The sequence below is a fragment of the Blennius ocellaris genome, assembly GCF_963422515.1.
Source record: "Blennius ocellaris genome assembly, chromosome: 8".
NCBI lineage: Eukaryota > Metazoa > Chordata > Actinopteri > Blenniiformes > Blenniidae > Blennius > Blennius ocellaris.
Genome location: NC_137657.1, coordinates 17,514,794 through 17,534,521, shown reverse-complemented (window position 1 = coordinate 17,534,521; position 19,728 = coordinate 17,514,794). Strand labels below are relative to the sequence as shown.

Genomic DNA, 19,728 nt, shown 5'->3' with positions numbered 1-19,728 from the left:
CAGCTCAGGACTCAGATAGAAAGTCTGGGTATGTTAGAGAGGAAAAACAACCTGCTTATGAGCAGGTTAGGTTTACACTGAGAATAACTTCAGGAACACTCATTTCTGGAAGTAAAAATGCAAAACTTGCACTCAGTTTAGTTTTTTGCAAAACGACCAAAAATATGTAGTTTGTTTAAAAAATTTAAAAAAATTGTGTATAACGGAAGTATCTCACTGTAGTACTTATTTTGTCTTCAGGTAGTTCATTTTAAAGTCCAGGCTTCCTTCGGCAAGGACCCTCTTGTAATTTCAGTGTTTCTTCTTTGTTTCTTTCTTCTACTGAGGTGTCATTGAATCCAAATTTGAACCCCGAAACACGCTCAAAATCTCACCAAATTTGGTATGCTCATCGGGACTGGTGAAAAACGTAAGAAAATGTAAAAATTTACCCCAAGTGCCAAAATGTGCTCTCTTGCATTACCTAGCAACACGAAAATGGCTGCCAGGGCGGGTAGCAATGTCAAAGAAAGATCAAACCAAAACTGGTTCAGGGTGAGCTGGTTTTTAAAATAAAAACCCAAAGCTCCTTCAACATAAAATCCTTGTTTAATTAAAACTTTCAAAATGTATATTTGATCAGTATTTAAAAGGGCCAGAGGCTATGATTGACCCCGGCAGGCCAGAGTGCGAGGTCCCGACCAAGACAGCAGTGCGGTGGTGCCAAACAATTTTTGCAAAAATTAAGATGCAAACAAACCAGAGTGTGATGATGTCGCAGTAGTTAGAGTTCTTACCGCATAGCAATTTGCAATAAAGTCATGGGTTCAAATACTGGTTGGGCCTTTCTGTGTGGGTTTCCTTCAGGTACCCGAGTTTCCTGCCACAGTCCAAAAACCATGTTTGTACGGAAGGCTGTGAGGACTGGTAACCAGTCAGCTGGTACTGGCTCCAATTCCCATAGACATTGTTGAGTTTCTTAAAAGAAATGGAGACGTCAAGGACAACAGGTTCCCTGTTTCAATGTTTATTCACACAAAAATCCAGACAGCCCACGACAAGACCTTTTTCACTTCACAAGTAAGTTATAGATCACACCTCCACAGAGTGCATTTAAACTATTATTAGAACATTTCAGAACATTTTATCAGAACATTGCAGCAGCTGGAGAAGAGGAAATAAGAGGCAGCGGTGTGAAGAGAAGCTTCCTGGAAATATATTGTAGAGTAAAGAGAAGTAAAAGAGGTTGATGATAAGAAGAACAGTCCGTTCAGAATAGACGCACTGAGTGGAGAACAGCAAGGGGCCACAAGACCAGGGGATCCAGAAGAAACTAGGTAAAAACACAACGTTCACTGTATATTGCATTTGATTTCAATATTAAATTTCATCTTTTAAAAAAAACGTGAAAAAAGCTACAAAAGTAACATTGGAGACTGAGTTGTATTTACAAATACAAAAATAATTCAGATAACATAATTTTTTTTTAAACAGTTATCACAAACAACCTCAAGTTGAAACATTTTGTGAAGTAAATATGAAAATGTAGCTACAGAACCTGTCAACTTGCAACTTGCTGTATTTACATATGTGTGACCGACCATGAAGCTGCTGCCTGTGCTGGTTTCAGTAACCGATCTAACTGTGTTTGAATTTTCTCTTTGTGCTCCGGAAGGTTGAGAGTTTGTCCTGTGGAAGAACGGACTGGCTGCAAATTACGATGTTTGACTTCATCTGGGTACCTCTGCTCTGGTACTTTGCAGCCGCAGGTAAAGGAGGAAACTTTCTTTGTTTGCTTGTTTTTCGAACAATGCCTTACATTTACTGTATATGTTATACATGTCAAGATAATAAACTGAAAGTGGCATTCAAGTTTAAAGTGGCACGTTTTATTGTATAAAGGTTATTCTGTAACTGCCTTTATGCCAAAATCAGAACATTATCTGCTTTGATTTTGCATTATCAGGAACGTCACAGATGAAGGTTCACAAAACTCTATTGTCGTCGAAGTGAAAGAAATGTAATTGTGATGTAAAGATAACTTGGTGCAAATGTGAAAATGTTTCTGATTACATCAGGATAAGGATTTTTAACCAGGGTTACACTGACACAAAGAACTGCAGAATCATTTGACCTCACCCAAATGTTGCGTGATCTCTTCTATTATTGTGACAGGTATCACCACTCACAGTTACAGTTTGTACAGTGACAGTAGTCAAAACATGAGTAGGTCTCCTTTTCATACTTACTCTGTAGCTCCAGAAAGTAATCCAGTTATTTAACATTACAACGTGAGGTTTAAATCTATCATTTTAACTTGTAGTCTTTATCCAATGTCCAGCATTAAACTGAAACTGTTCGCTCATACTCTATGCTCCCATTAGAGATGACCCCAAAGCCCACAGTGGAGAGTTCTCCACTGAGAGCAGGACAAGAGGCCACTCTGACCTGCACTGTCCCTGGTGTCTGCTCTGCATCTGCTCCGAATATCACCTGGACGTATGCAGGAAGGAACGACTCCTGCATCAAGGGAAACATAACTCACATCAAGACTGAGAATCTGACTAGCACTGCACAGAGACACAGATCAACTCTGATCTTTAACGCCTCAGCTGAGCACCATGGCGCACAGGTCACCTGTAAAGTCAGCTTCAGCGGTGGCGCGACTGCAAATGAGACCAAAATTCTCCGTGTCTCTCGTAAGTAGTACAAACTATACGTTATCCTTTCCTTGCGATTCTTTATTTTGATCACCCTGGTGACACGAAATATTATAGCCAGAGTGGAAAAAGTATGGTAGAGTGCCTGTCGGGTCTCTATATTAGCCATGTGACGGATCAATGGTCTGTCGAGGGGGAACTTGGCCAGCAGCAATAGTTTCCAGTAACTCTTGACCTTGTGGTTAGTCTACAACAGGGATTTGCAACCTTTATGACCGAAAGAGCCATTTTCACAATTTTCCAACAAATGAAATTTGTCAGGAGCCACAAAATATACAAATTATCTGAAAAGAAAAGAAAACATCTAAAATTTAAAAAAAAAATTGCGACATATAAAATGTTGCATTATTGAATATTGCATATAATTTGAATATATTTTATTAAATTTTTAGCAGGCCACTTTTAAAGAATTTTTTTCCCATCGATATTCTGTTTATAATAATTCTTGGCTGTTTCAGCCTCTTTAACTATTTAGGTGTTTATAGCTACTGTATGTTTCCCCCGGGCTAGAGCAGTTGGAGCAATACTAGCATTTTTCAATTTTCTTCCTTTTTGTCTTCTGTTTTTCCTTATTTTTCCACTTTTTTCCCTGTTTCTTGTTTTTTCCATTTTCTTTCTTTTCCTTTCAATCTCTTTTGAGGTTCCAGAGCCACAGGTTTCAGACCCAGATTAAACTGTGTACAGGGATATTTTTCCTATATTAACGATTTGAATATCTGTTACATTTTGCATTAACATGATCCTAAGCTTTTGTTTCCAGGGAAGAGCAGCTGTTACTATTCCGCTAACCTCCTGTTCACTGGAAGATGAGTGCTTCTTTAATACTGAGCAAGCTTAGCCATCCTAAAGCTTTCTGCTGCAGTCTGTCATTGTTTTGATTTTATACAACAACCAGTAGCATTAAGATGGTTGGACGAAGATGCTGTTCCTTCAGCTATCTATTGAACTGCATTTTTTTTTTTTTACTATGAGCCTTAGCAATATAAGGATACAGTAAATTTGTGAGTATATTTTCCTTTGTATTTGCAGTATTTCTCAGGATCTTGAACACCTCTGCATGTGAGTTGAAGTCAGATTTGCTGACCTGTGTGTGTATCAGTGAGGGATTTCCATTGCCCACCGTCAAATGGCCACTGTTAGAGAACTGTACAGACTGCACTGTGCGGACCATCGTGTCGAACAACACAGTATACAGCACAGTGACAATGAAACGCCAAAGCAACACGACTATTGAGTGTGTCAGCAGCAATGGGCCAGACGAAGAAAGAAGAAATCTCACAATCACAAACGTCCAACAAGAAGGTGAGTGTTGACAATCAGAAATGTCTCCTACACTTGAGGTTTTTTGGTCAAATGTGGTTAACAATCCCCCTCTCAAACATTTTCAGATCTTCTCTCAGAGTTGTTGAGGACTATAAAACAGCGCGAGGTCATCATAGCACTTTCGATTGGGTTTCTTCTCGGGATAATATTCACATCATTCATCACATGTTTGGCAATAAAATGTCGAAGGTACGGTGATACATTTAAATAATCATATTTTAACCAACAGATCATGCCCATCCCAAACACATCGAATGACCTTTCTTTGTTCAGAGAGCAAAGTTAAACATGCTAAAAAACTCAAGGTTTGGCTTTTATACATTTTGAAAACGGGGTGAATGCAAAGAAATACAGAACTGCCTTTTGCTCTTGAAAAGCATTGAAAAGAAGCAGTGCCACCTACAGGGAAGTTAGCGTTAACAACAGTGGTAAAGAAATATATAAATGTGTTAGTTATGACTGCTTTTTGAATGAATTGTGATTTTAGAGACATGTAATCACTCTGTTTTTATTGATATTCACAGACAAAAGATGAAACCTGGTCGAGTGATGGAGGACTTAGAGATGATGAACACCTTCGCTGTTGAGGTGTTTATTCTATTGTCATTAGTTAAATCTATTTTGACATAAGAGAGGGCTGTGAACCAGTTTGCATAGATTCAAGCATGTTGTGTGAACAAGTATTTACATTTTTAACTGAAATTATTACAATGTCAAGGATGATCCTGAGTAGAACACTGACTTATAGTGAACTTTAAGGGAGACCAAAGAGGACGACACAAGAAAACCTGCCTCACTCTGTATTGAATTACCGGTATATAAAATGTCTGTGATGTGCAGAAGGATGTTGGACACGCAGCTGAGGAAGAAGGGATTCAGGACCAGGAGGAAGCCGAAGTGGGAGCCGAGCCTGTCGGGTCATCAGCACCTGAGGGTGACGTGAGGCCCAAAGAGGTGGAGTACTCCCACATTAACTTCTCCATGTTGAAGACAAAGAATCCAACAGAGGAGGAGTTGACAAAAGAGTCCCCCGAGACAGAGTATGCTGAAATTAAAAAAGAAACAAGAGAGGAGGGAGAAGGAAATGAAGGAGAAGGAAGGGAAACGACTGAAGAGATGAGAAAGGACGTGGAGACTGAAGATTGTATCCCGGCTGAAGAGAAAGCAGAGGAGGAGGTGGCACTCTATTCCAATGTGAAGGAAATCCTGGATGAAATGTGAGGACAGTGTAGACTTGGTGGAGTTTTTTGGAGCCATTGCTGAAGCGTAGTGTGTGTATTTCTTTTTTTCTAGCCCTTTTCTGCATATAAACATCCTGTGCTCTCCATTTTTTTTTTGGTCAAATTAATTTTCACAAATACAATAGGAATGAATGGAAAGTCAAAATTGGACACAAGTGGCCTTGACTGCTGCAACGTTGTCTGAAATATTCTACAAAGTTATTATTTGCACAATTTTTAGAATCTAGGACAGATCTGTGAAACTGTACATGTTTCTTTTTTTTTTAAGGCTCCTGTGCTTGTATGTTTTTGAGTGTCATGTAATGTTTTTTTCAAACACAGCATCTATTGGAGCTAGTTTAACAGTCTCCAAGGAAAAAAGGGTGAGAACGTCTGGGTTTTTCAATGAACTCATCATCATGTTCAAGAAACCAGTTTGAATGTTAATGATATGATGCTCAGCTTGAAAGCGCCATGGGAAGGAAATGGGATGAAATGAAGTGTAACTGCTTTTGCAAAAAGACAAAACTTATATTTGCAGCCACAAATCTTTTGGAGTTTTCAAATGAAAAAAAGAAATGCTGTGATGTGTTCAGATCTCTGGGTTTTGTGTCATATCGAGAAGCAGTTTACTTTTTCACAATGTATTCTTTTTTTGAGCAATAAATGCAGCTGAAATTATGTTAATAAACACAAGTGATGCGTTTTAGCCATTAAGTCCCATCTTTCATTTTTGAAATGAAATGTGTTACTGTGCCTATCTTCTGTCTGAAAAGCTGATTCCAGCTAATTTCAAGATCAATTCAAGATCAAGGTGAACTTCTTTATACCTCAGAGCCAGTCAGAATTTCCAGAATGACCCATGACCTTGTCACTTTCAAATTGTTGTCAAAACTACATTAAATTACATTAAATACAGTTAAAGCCTAGTAATTGTACTGGACCACCAGAGAATAATGTCACCAAAAGCATATGTGCAAATTGATATTAATGTTAACCATGGAGAGTTAAGTCACATGCACTCTCTTCACTAAGATAAATAATGAACAAAATGACATATTATACATATTTAAAATATCTATTTCAAGTTTGGTCTAAATGTGAAACCAGAATGTTGGTGACTGGCTCTATTTTTATTTTAATCACTTTGACTCATGCCACCCCTAAAGAGGCACACACAGCAGTGGTTCCCTGGCTTCATCTTGAGGGACCCACATTTTTACCATTGTGTAATTGTGTGAGTCGACTGGAAGAAACAGTGACAAGACACTATAGGTAAGAACAGGTTGCCACATCTGACTCAGCACCTTGGACCTTAAACTTTACAGTTTGACAGTTATGGTCATTCCCAGGGAATCCCCCAGTATGCAGATGCATAGCAAGGTATGGGTGAGATCATGGAAATAATTAGCACTGCTTAAATGGTGAGTGAATACTACCTATTTTGACCATAAAGAATATACAAAAAAACACACCATAAAAGAATACCTTTGAATAACTTTTGACGTTTCTTCAAATGAAAGCAACACTAATGCGACAAACAATATCTTATATTTATCACTTAAAAATAACTATGTTTTGAAATGTTTTCAAGTGAAATGAAAGTAAATCCCATGTACAGTGTAAAATAAACCAAAAAAAAAAAACAAGTATCTACCTACTTCTGTCAGAAATACAGGAAATCAGTGTGTGAGAAGATGTGAGCAGAAATACAAAAATCTCCAGCAACAGGTGTCAGATGTTTTGCATACTGAGTTCCTTCTAAATGGAGGAACAAGCTTTTCACACATAGTACTGAGGTTTGTTTACAACCGTTTAATCAGCATGACTGCTTTCCTCTTTTTCACTCAACAATTGTGTTCTTCGATATGAAACTTGTGATGATTATTTGAGAATTGAACTGAGACTAGACTTCAGAAAAATCAAACCAGACTCTACTTTCGCTGGAAGCTGAAATAATAGTTTTTTCCTTCTTCATCTGATGGTGAGAATGACAGAGTCCACCATAAACAGACCAGAGCTCCATTCAGGGACATATATGCTGGTCAGAAACAAAAGATGGCTTGATATACCAGAATATTAAAAGTTTCCTACCCCTACACCCCAAACAAAACATGCTTAATAATGATGATAAATTATATTTAATTCTATTCTATATCCTGGAAAAAAATATGTTGATAAAGGACAAATAACTGTGTCATAGGTAGTCTCAGTAAAAAAAAAAAGACAAGAAGCATTACTCTGAATATTGGTGTATGAGTTAGGGTTATCAATGTATGAATTGTGTGTCTGTGAAGGTTGTGTGCAGGTAAATGAATGAAAACCAGAAGCATCACCAACTCTCACAGTATGCATGTGTGTGTTCAAAGTGATTTGGAATTAAAGCTGAGCTTACAGGATTACAATGTTCCACTAGCTGGACGAATGCCTTAAATAGATCAACCTGACGCTGTCAGAGCTGCAGAGCTGCACAAGAGTCCACATGTGACGCACTTCAACCGGAGGGCCGCTTCTGCTCAAGACGTGTAGGTGAGTGTGTGCACTGCGTTGATTTCAACATTTTATTTGTGATGCTAATTTTCATATGAAAACCTAAAAACACCTGGAATCCTGCTTTAGTGAGAGAATAAAAGTCTCCCAAGAAATGAGTACTTGAATGTATCACAAGTTAAACTATGTATTCCACTGTGAAAAGTCCTTCTGACTGGTCGATCATGAAATAGATTATTAGAGTTTGTTTTTTTTACTCCTGTAATGAGAATGCATTAGCAATGTAAGAAATGCTCATTTTGCAGCGCATTCAACAGAAAAAAGCACACACACACAAAAAAGCACAAGTTATTTAAGGGATACATTTCTATGAATCCCTGACAATAGTGAAACATTTGCAATATTTGATATTATACATTTAAAAATAAATACAAGGAAATTGCTGTGTATTTTTCAATATTGTGTAACCATCACCAGATAAATATGGACAAACATAAGCTTGAGTCATGAGTTGAACGTAGATCCGGGTTTTCATTGTTCATGAAGTTCATTCATGTTGCCTCATTGCTTCAAGGCATGGTGATTCTTTTCAGTTCCTAATATGTACCAGTTGCTCTGGGACTTACAATTATTTTTACAATTTGTTGCTTTTCCATTTCTCTATCTGGTCTGCCGTTTGTAAAGAGGTGAGTTTTATTGACTTGTGCTCTTAATCTCTCTGTAGTGATGGCGGACGTCTTCAAAAGTCTAAACCTTCTTGAGACCCTCAAAGAGTCGATTGAGAGCAATAAATTATCGGAGGTCAAGGATGCGGTGGAAGACCTCCTCATCAGCAGAATCAATTTAGCGGTGGTTGGGGACCGTGGCGATGAAAAAGCCTCCTTCATGAACTCCCTTCGTGGTCTGGGGCCTGGTGATGAAGGAGCAGCTCTTTCTCCGTCCCCTGCTGCTCCTGAGGAGGTGGCAGGCTACCCGAACCCCAAACACCCTGACTTCCGCCTGTGGGATCTGCCCCCTGTTCCAATCACATCCCCATTTGACCCGCAGGGATACATGGATCGGTATAAATTCCTCCGCTACAACGCCATCTTCTTGACGTTCACCGAGAAACCACAACCAAACAGTGTGGAGGTTTTCTTGGAGTCTCACTCTGTGCAGGGACAGACTGTGTACTTTCTTCTTTTAGCTTCGGCTCAAGACACAGAAAAGAGCTTGGAGGAAAAGAGAAAGATCAGTGTGGAAATGCTCACAGCCCAGGGTGTCACACAGCCTAAGGTCTACCTGGTGGGACCAGCCACACTGGAGAAATTTGATTTCCCCGCTCTGTTAGAGAACATGATTAAAGACCTTCCAGAGATCCGAGCCCACGCTCTGCTCCTGGCTCTACCAACCCTCACCTCAGATTTGGTCACCCAGAAAAAGGAGGCGTTCAAAGCGCTGGTCTGGGGGGCCGCGTCACTATCTGGCGGGATGTCAGCTATTCCTGTTCCTCTGGTGGCGTCCATGGTGGACTCCAGCGTGGCAGTGCGGATCCTGACAAAAGCTCAACTCTCTCTGTGCCTCGATGACGAGTCTGTAGAGCGGTTGGCTCGACAGAGAGGCATCGAGCCGGCGCGCCTCAAACAGCTGCGGACCTCTGCTCTGTCGGTGGAGGTCAGCAAAGGTGAAGTGAAAAGCCGCCTGGCGGCTGCCGAGAGGGAACTGGCCAGTGTTTCATCGAAGCTGCTGGAGATGGCAATGCCGAGACACGCCCGCTCGGCCAGCCGCTCCTTCGCCGCCATGCTGCAAACCTTAAATAGCTCCATTGATGAAATGGCCGCGGATGCTGAGAAGATTTTGGCTGCTGCTCTTTAGAGCAGCGATAAAAATCAAATGATGGCTCTCTGTCTATCTTTGATAACGATTCTCTTCAAGTAGGGAGAAACATGTGATCATTTCACGAATGTTTTGATACAAACGGTTTTTATTCTCACTTTGAACAAAACCCCACAGTAAATAGTTTGCAATTCTGTAAATAAATACTAATAACTGCACGTTTCTCTGTGTCTGCTTAAAAACAAAGTCACCACAGATGCCCTAAATAGTCACTTCCATTATCACTGAGGCTCAAATAGAAGAACTGAGAAGATGCACACTGTAGCCCACAAGTCACAAAATCCTATCTTTTTTTTTCAGTGAAGCTAAAAAGGACTGTGTTCGCTCGCTTGCATGATTGGACATGCAAATGCTTTAAGATCACAACTCAGCTGTGGAAACTTCCTCTTAAACCTTATTTCTTGAGAAGTGATAATGATAGTGAGAGTGTGTCTGCGATAGTGCAAGAAGGGGATTATTTCAGGTAAGTGCAGTGGGGTTCTTATCTACACTTTGTGGTTTAAAATGAGGACTAATCTCAAGTTTTTAGGATTATCTCCAATTAAAAGTTAATCAAAAATCAATGACATTTGTGACAGTTTTAAGTGATACAGTATGTGTTACACTATTTTTGAGAGATGTGTGATTTTTAAGTGATATGTTGTGAGTCTGTTTTGAATTCATGGCTGCTGAAGTACACAAGAAAGTTTTTTCGGGCATTTAAAAACATTTTATTGCATTTAAAAAGTCCCCTATAATGGGATACAGGATATCAATATGTTGAATGGAAAATAAATTATTCTAAAAGTGAGATGACTCATTAAAATTTAATGATCATATACTCTTGTGGAGTTGTGCAGCAGCATCCAGGAAAATAATAATGAAATAGAAATTGTTAATGGGAGAGGGAGAGGGAGAGGGAGAGGGAGAGAGAGAGAGAGAGAGAGAGAGAGAGAGAGAGAGAGAGAGAGAGAGAGATCTGAAAATGAATGCAGATTGACATTAATAGGCATATTTCTCTTTAGTAATTTTCTTCACTGTGCTTGCAATATAAAAACTATCCATGTAACGTGTCATCAGGCTGACTGTGACTCAGGTGACAGAAGAAGTTGTCTTCCAGTGTCTTCCAGTCCCAAGGCTGGTGGTTCACTCCACCATCTTGACCTGTCCATGTGTCCAAACATCCAAGACACTGATCTCCCAAACTTCTTCCAGCAGTAAACTCTTTTCAGAGAATCCATCCCCATTGGTGTGACGGATCACATAAAGTGAGTTGTGAGAGGTTACGACGGATATATATCCCTATAAAAAATATTGATTATTTGTTTGTCCCGTTTTCTCTTTGTTGCTCGTCTCAGGTTTGTCCCTGCGTGATCATGAAGGCTCACACAATTGGATTGTTGGTATTTCTGGTACTGATAAAAAGTGGGTGTACTGGGATTGCATTATCCATGTTTTTTGTTGAAATCCAATCTGAAGTCGTACAGGTGTAACTGCCTACTATTGGTTTCTCACATTTCCAGGTTTTCTTTGTCAGCAACCAGAGCGCTTCAGTATAGACAGCACTGAGCGGGAAAAAACAGCAGCAGAGGGATCTTGCGTTGAAATCAAATGCAAAGTCACAGCTTATGTTGACGCCCGTGAGGCTACCTGGTTTTGGATTAAAGATGCAAAATGGAGTGAAGAAAAGAAAGATTTCTATGGCACAATTGTTCACAGTAATGTTCCATCAAAATGCTCTGAAGACTTTAAAGACAGAGTTGAAAACATCCCCTCTCCACGTGCAAACTGGAACTGCGACAGGTCACGTCCATGTGAGGAACTATACAGTATTCGGATCTGTGAGCTGAACAAAAATGACAGTGGGAATTACATATTCCGATTCGTGGGAAGTACATTGAAATGGGCAACTGAGAACATCAGTCTTACAGTTGTGGGTAAGTACAATTATCACAAGAGCGATCAAGATGATCTGACTCAGTTAATGTGATTATAACAAAATCATACATTTTATAAAAGTGGCTGAACAGCAACAGAAAGAAACTGTAGTAACACATCACATTGGTAACATTGTTAAAGCAGCAAAACTATTCGCTGAAGTTGAAGTAAGAAGTACTGTGCCAAATCCTTTATTTATGTGACAGTGCAAAACTACAGCTTCTGAATGTACTCACTGTATTTTGTGGAGTAAAAGTTGAGTCGGAGTATAGATTGCATCTGTCAAGAAAAATGATACATAAGTCATACACCAATTGTTTTTTTTTTGTTTTTAATGCCCAGCTACACTGTAGTTACTTCTCAACCCTCTGTCAGTGTGTTCCTGCATCATATTCAGTAATAAATTTGATGTTGATGCTACTTCCACAAAAAAGGTTTAATGTGTTGTAAAAGCCCATTTAAACACATTCTGCTTGTTCACTTGACTTGTTGGAGTCACTGTAACATTTCTGACAATGCCGTCTATCATTTGTATTTTCAGACAATCCATGTCCGATCACTTTTGAGAAACCATCCACTGCACAGGAAAATGAGAAAATAACGCTCAAATGTTCCACCTTGACTTCATGCCGGTCAAACCTACAAATCGATGATTCAAAACGGCGGCCATTGCAACAGGTGGTACCACGTGGTACTAGGAATTCTCCGTCCAAAAGCATCATGAACACCTATAAAGTGACGTGGCAGGATGACAGGAGAGAGTTTTCATGTCAAACGGAAGATAACCATGACGTCTATTTGATCAGGAAGGTCACACTCACTGTAGAGTGTAAGTTTATAAATTTGTTTACTACAATATATGTTTGTTCACAAATTAATTCAAAATCCACTTATCCATTAATGTAACTCATTCAAATAAGTCAAAAGTGTATATCATATAACCCCATACCATGCAATATCATTCATCTTGATTTCTCTTCTTCTGTTTTGACTTTGCTGACACAGATGCGCCCAGAGACATTGTGACTAATGTGAACTCTGACAAGGTGAAGGAGGGCGGCTCTGTGACTCTCACCTGCTCTGCCAGAGGGCAACCTAAGCCTGACTTTACCTGGTATAAATGGGCCCAGGAGCAGTACTCAGGAGCCAACTGGACGATCACGTCAATCAAAGAGTCACAAAGTGGATCATACACTTGCACAGCTAAAAACAAACTTGGGGTCAAACAGAGCACAGTCACTTTTACAGTTACTTGTGAGTAATTCATATATTGCTTCAAGTCTTTTTAGATTGTTGCCCAATGAGATGTCAATTCAGATCGTTATACTGGAGAATCATTAGGGTTAAACCTATGACTTTTTTTTGTTCCTGTTTTAATTTGTATTTGAATAATTAATCAAAAGATTTGGCTTATTACCCTATATTCTAGCTTTTTTAGAGGAATACATTATTACAAAAGTCACCTTTCAAAAGCTAAATTAAATAGATTATTTATGCACATACAATATTTTCAGGTTAGAAATGAGAATAAGAAAGTGGAAGTTAGATACAATGTTCAGGTACAACAATAAACATTAATAACGTTTGCTGTATTTGAATGATCTTTATATAATTGATGCAGAAATCCTTTATTTCAGATGCGCCACAGGTTGAGGTCCAGATCTCACAAAGGTTTCATGGAAGTGTTAAAGAGGTTAACGATGGAGCCAGAGTCACATTTTTATGTAATGTGAAGAAAAGCTCCCCACCACCAACAACCTTTACTTGGTTTAAAGATTCAATTTGTCTCACCACCACAAATTATAAATGGAGGCAAAAGTCAGTAGTAGTTGTTGCAGTCCAGCCAAAGGACAGTGGTGTCTATAAATGCCAAGCCACTAATAGTGCTGGCACTGGAGAATCAAAAGACTATCGTTTTCAGGTCAAATGTAAGTTTCACTCACACGTCCTTCCAGACTGTACCACCTCCAACAACTTACTGAAAGCTCCTCCACTGCCTTTTTTCCTCAGACAAGCCAAGAAACACAAGGATTTCTTCACAGAACATGACAGATAATCGTGTGAAAGTAAACGACCGCCTCAGAATGACCTGTGAAACGGAAGCATATCCACCCCCGTGGTACTCCTGGCACCGTTACCATCAGACCGATCGCTCAAGCCTGATACACGTGATGAGCCAAGAGGAGAGCTTAACTTTGGAGAGTGTGCAGAGAGCGGATGAAGCCTGTTACACCTGCAATGCCTTCAACAGCATCGGCAGCGGTGTTAGTGAGCCGCTGTGCATACATGTGCTGTGTAAGTGAAGTTCGGGACACTTTCGCCTTCGGGTTAAAAAAACAATCACCCTAAATATTGCCTTTTATCCGTCTGTTCTTTTTTTATTCCCTCTTTCTCAAAGTTTATACATTTTCTTTTTACATTCTGGCAAAGCGCCTCGATCCTGCCGCTGTTAGATGGATGAAAGAGATACTTTTGTCACCTATCCCTAGAACCTTGTTATCATTTAAAATGGTAAATTGTATTTATGTTTACAGCATATTTGGTCATTGTACTAAAGTTTATATTTGGACGCAGGTTCAGATCCAATTGGTGACAAGTTACTGTTTGTCTCTCAGCAAAGCTCTCGACCTGAAATCCTTGCACACGTACTTAAGGTCTATTGATAGGAGGGGTTAAATGTAGAAAAGTAATTTCACCAAAATAATTAAGAAAGTGTACTTTATCCTCTATCCACTTTCACAAGGTGATATTTGAGGATACGTGTCTGTATTAGTCACAATTTCACATATGGACATGCTGAGAAAACAACCTGCTCTAGCAACTGAACGACAGCCAGAATTCATGTGTTTTGTCAAAAAACATCAATAATTCATTTTATGATTGAATTGGAGGAGCTTCAAAGGCAACAATGCCATTATCTACAATAGATTGCAATAAAACTGATTTATTTTTATATGTAGATGAAATGAAGATGGTATAGTGTGTTAAAATACAGCCAAGGTACAGAAAGGATCCGTCATATAGTCACTCTTTCATTCTTCTCTCGTTTTCTCTCAATCGTGTTTTCTAACTGTTTGATACTTTATCACACCATACATCCATCTTCGATACAGTTTTATTCAATTTAGTGCTGCAAAGTGGCTGGGTCTGATCCCAGCTGACTTTGGGTGAAGCTATTGTACATCCTGGACAGGTCACCAGTCCATCACAGAGCAAATAGAGAAAATAAATACACAGAACCATAAGTGCTTCATGCTACTACCTAAACATGCTGATTGTTCCTCAATTATTAATATTCAAAACGTTTATTGATAAATGATGACCAGATGTTAGTCATAGCAGAACATCATTGCTTATGTAATATGGTTAATACTACCATTTTCCTGACAGTTGCTTTCTCTCCATAGTTCCTCCCACTAGCGTCGCGTTGTCGATAGAAGACGAGGTCACAGAGGGCCAACTCGTAACAATCGACTGCTCGGCTGAAAGTTTCCCACCATCACGCTTTACCTTGACCAGGTCTTTCAAATCAGCTTCGAGAGGATGGCCCGTAGTTGTACCGGTTGATGACCAAAATTCTGTCCGCCACACTTTCACTGCAACTTCAACCGATGCGGACGATTACACCTGCAATGCATCAAACAGTGAAGGAGGCGCACAGAGCAAGCCGAGGAAACTAGTGGTGAAGTGTGAGTGACAGAGCATGGCGTGCTTTTCTTAATTCATTATATGAGTTAATCAGTGACACTCTCAATACAATGTTGTGTATGTAAACTGTAAATCTTTCCAATTCAATTGATCGATGCAGAGGGAAGTCGCTATGTGCAACACTTCCAACAATAATACGCTTGTGTCTCTTGATTTTATGACTGCATCTACGTCAGTTAAGAATTATAAAAGTGTATGAATGTACTGATGTAAGGATGCTGTTTTAAGTCAGACCACTACTTTTTCACGACTCAGCAATTATAAACACGTGTTCAGTTTTAAAACGTGCAACAGTTCTTTGATCGTATGTTAAAATTTTCTCCTTTCTGGTTTGTGTAGATGCCCCCAAAGAAGTCAAGATAGTAGGTAGGCACAGTCTCGTGGTGAAAGAAAACATGTCGTTCAGGTTGGACTGCACAGCCAGATCCCACCCGCCGGTGACCTCCATGACCTGGACGAAGGTGACCTATGGGGAGAGCGAACCTGTCCACACAACTGGCTCAATCATCTTTGTAAAGTCAGCTGGACTCTCCGACAGCGGGTTCTACAGCTGTGAAGCCAGAAACGAAGTAGGAGCTGGAGAGTCGCAGCAGATAGAGATCAAAATCCACTGTAAGTTCAATACTCTCTGGTAAATTGTCCCTTTCCCTCTTGCCGTTATCCTTCCGTCAAACACAAGAGAGAAAGTGTTCTAATAACATTATTAATATATTTTTCCTGCTCACTATAATAAAATATAGCATAGTTCTAAACTTATTAAAGGACACACTTTTTATTTTGAGCGATTTCAGCATCTTTCACTTCTCTCTGTCGCAGAAATAAATAACAGGCTGAGTGTCATCTGTTGCACACAGATGACCTTCAAATAAAGCAATCCTGTACTTTCCTGTGCGTCTTTTGTTCCTCAGTGTACTATCAAAATATCTACCTTCTTCCTCTTCGTGTTCAGATGAGCCAAAACACACAAGAATCATTGAAGGGGAAAAACATCAGCTGCCTGATGGGACCAGCTTCGTGCCGCTGAGCTGCTTCGCTCACTGCTATCCTCCTGTCAGACAATATTCATGGTACAAGAAGGCAGATGCTGAGTCAGGGGATATTAAAGTCTCTGATAATCAGAATATCTCCGTGAGCTCCCACAAACCGGGGGAATACTACTGCGTGGCTGAGAATGACATTGGTCAAAAACGATCGGATTCGGTCCCACTGTTTGCTCGTGAGTCAAACTCACAGCCGTGAGTTCATCTATGTTTGCTGTATTGTGCTTTCAGATGGGCAATACGTCAGGATTTATTTTGAAATACTAGACATGCGAGAAGCCATTTCCTCACTATTGTTCCTCTTTCTCTTCTCATCACAGGCAGAGTCATGAAGATTTTGAAGTTTTTCACCATTTTCTGCCTTATTTTGTTCATTTTATGCCTCATTTTCTTTTTGTACAGGTAAAGTCTGTCTAAACGTTTCATAAAGAATAATTCAGCAGTTCAGAAAACTAAACCCCAGTCCTATCTATTTCTTGTCAGACACAGCAGGATGAAATCAATTCAAGGAAGACCCGCAAACACAAGGCCTTGCTGTGGTTTTTTGGTGATAAAAAGCTTGCTCTCTATCTCTGTGTCAGGCAAATGTGAACCAAAATAAGACATCTTTGTATGTGTGTGTAAATTAATTCAGGCGCAATGGCGGAGAAGGAATCTGATGAATGAAGCTGCTTTGACCAGACCTTCCAGGAGCAGAGACGACCTCCTCCCACAACAGTCTCATCCAGACAGCACGTAAGACACACACACACACACACACACACACACACACACACACACACACACACACACACACACACACACACACACACACACACACACACACACACACACACACACACACACACACACACACACACACACACACACACACACACACAGAACAAATAACACACAATCTGCTCATTCTTTAGGCATTCAGATATGAATATCACAATAAACGTCTGCAGCATTTTCAGATCAGACTCAGAGTCACTGAAGATGTGTGACTTTATTTCTTGCTGTTCCACAGGCCTGCATCCAACAACACCTGTGTGTATTCCACCGTGAATCTGCCCAAAGGAAAGCTGGTGAGGACAGCCGACCCACACATAACAACCAAAACATTATTATTATTATTATTATTATTATTATTCAAAGGTTTTATAACAGACTGCATGAGAAACAGAACTTACAACACATTTGATCTTTTTTAAAGAGGCAGTAAAGCATTTATTTTTTCAGAAGCATTTGTTCTGAGCACCACTTAGCTTGTGAAAATAGCTACAAAACAGATTAAGAAGAGAAGCCGAGGAGGGAATGTGTCAGTGGAAGATGTGAGCACAGTAGAAAAAAAAAATCGGATATAATTGCTGAAAAATTGTCTGTAGAGTTTAACTCAATCTCACCTTGCAATTATTAAGAATAAAAAGTTATGCAAACCTCCCAAAGCCTATACATTCAATCAGATGGACAATATTTTCTGAGAAGAGACACATGAAGAGTACCTGCAGAATGTTCAAACCTTTACACATTGTTAGACCTGCTTAGCTAGTAAGACACAATTTCAACTAAACATCTCTATTTTGAAATTGAAAGCTGAAGAATATGCAAAAACATTGGTTTCAAACGTTAATTTGTTATAATTTGCACTAATGCACATATAGTATATGCAATCACTTTAAATAGAACAGTTTGATGCATTGATTCCTATTTCTCACTATAAACAACACTGAACAGTGGTTCCTCGCTCAGTTTGTCTGCTCAGGAGCAGACAAACCTCCCCAGTGATCATTCAGGGTTTTGCATTTGTAGCAACAAATTCAATGACAGTCTTACATCTTCAATTCAGACGCATGAATGAAGCGATTCAGTTGCTACTGTACACTCAGTGATGTGTCATGTCTGCATCTGCTCAGGCTCCGTCTGCACAAAGGCCCGCGAGGCAGAATGGTGCACTGAAGGAGGAAGATTCTCTGAATTATGCCTCTTTACAATTTGAGAAGACGCACCGGTAAGAATTTCTGTTGTGCATGTGGCAGAAGAGAAAGAAAATGTTCCATTCTCAGATATTTTTAACATTTTGCAGATTTTATTGTAGTTTCATTTTTTTTTCTTTAGGAAGCCAAAAGAGGAAGCTGTGTATGCTGGGGTGTCCAAAGTAAAGCCCAAAATACCCAAAGAGGTCAGAAACCACCAAATCATACACATTTCGTGTGCATCATCCAGTTTATTACATCATATTGCTGTAATTTCCATGAGTTTCAATGACAACTTTCACAGTGGGAGTTTAAATTAAATGCTGCTTGTGAGTCAGATGTGTGTTTTGGCTTGATTTTGTTTAGCGCATCAGATCCAACATTTCTTAAAAATGACTAAACCCGTCACACTCTTTTCTTTAGAAACAACATGAAAAGGTGGAGGACTATGAGAACACAACATGTGCAGGCAAAGCTTCACATCCATCTGACTACAACACGGACACCAGTGAAGATGAAGATGAAGTGGAGGTCATGTACTCGAAGGTGACTTTCAAGCCAAAGGCCGGGCAACAGAGAGCAAAGAGAGACTCCAGCACCTCTGAGGACATTCAGTACTCTGAGCTCAACATCTGAGTCAAGATTTTTATACCCTCCAACAAAATACCAGCTTCTTCTAACCTATGAAACATGCTCATAATGAATGATTTTAGTAAATATTTGTATTATCACTGCTGTTGTACTATATTTCAATTTTTTAATTATTTCTAAGCATTCTGCTTAAAGCATGACAAAGACAGATAAAGAATGGTTTATGAAGTGCTTTTTCTTGCTAACTCACAGGAATTGAAACATAAAACAGAGACGCTGCACAAACCAAGTGCACGTCTGTAAAACTGTAAAGCTGCAACGCCTCTGCCGAGCTTCCCCATGTTGAAATAATGTGCTCCTCTGTGTGCGAGGTGCAATGAAAAAGTTCTAAGACTGTCCCTGTCTTACACAAATGGTGCATGACATGGTCATGTGTGCGGCGGGAGCGGACAGTAAGAAACATTACATCACACAGTCAACACAAGGGGCTGTGTTACACAACATTTTGTCATCATAAGCACGTGCAACTCTGCTTTTTTTTCTGCACTGATTGCACATGTTCTGTCTTTTATGCATGCACACTCTGAACTTTTCGATTGCACTCTTTATATATTATTCCATTTTATAACCAATTTCACAGCTACTCTCCTTCGACCATCAACACAGTTGTGCTAATTGCAAGAATTGCTATTATTTTTTTCCTAATAAGCTCAAACTTATTTATGTTTGAAAAAAAACACAAAGTCAGCAATAAAAAGTGTTGAACATTCTCACAGTGTATTTGCTTATTCAATTCTGCACAAATGGTTCAAATAAGGTGAAAATGTAAGTTAACATAAGCAGTTGAATTAAAAACATGATTCAAACTGAACAACATAAAATGTAAACAAAAAAAATAGCCTTTATA

General features: G+C 39.4%; 1 protein-coding gene across 1 annotated transcript; it reads left to right on the top strand.

Moving 5' to 3' along the window:
• Positions 1-8,458: 8,458 nt before the first annotated feature.
• On the top strand, positions 8,459-9,586 carry irgq2 (immunity-related GTPase family, q2; the record flags this gene model as incomplete). The annotated part of the gene is made up of 1 exon (XM_080500387.1): positions 8,459-9,586. The coding sequence occupies one exon, from the start codon at positions 8,459-8,461 to the stop codon at positions 9,584-9,586; it is 1,128 nt and encodes a 375-aa protein (XP_080356513.1).
• Positions 9,587-19,728: the final 10,142 nt, after the last annotated feature.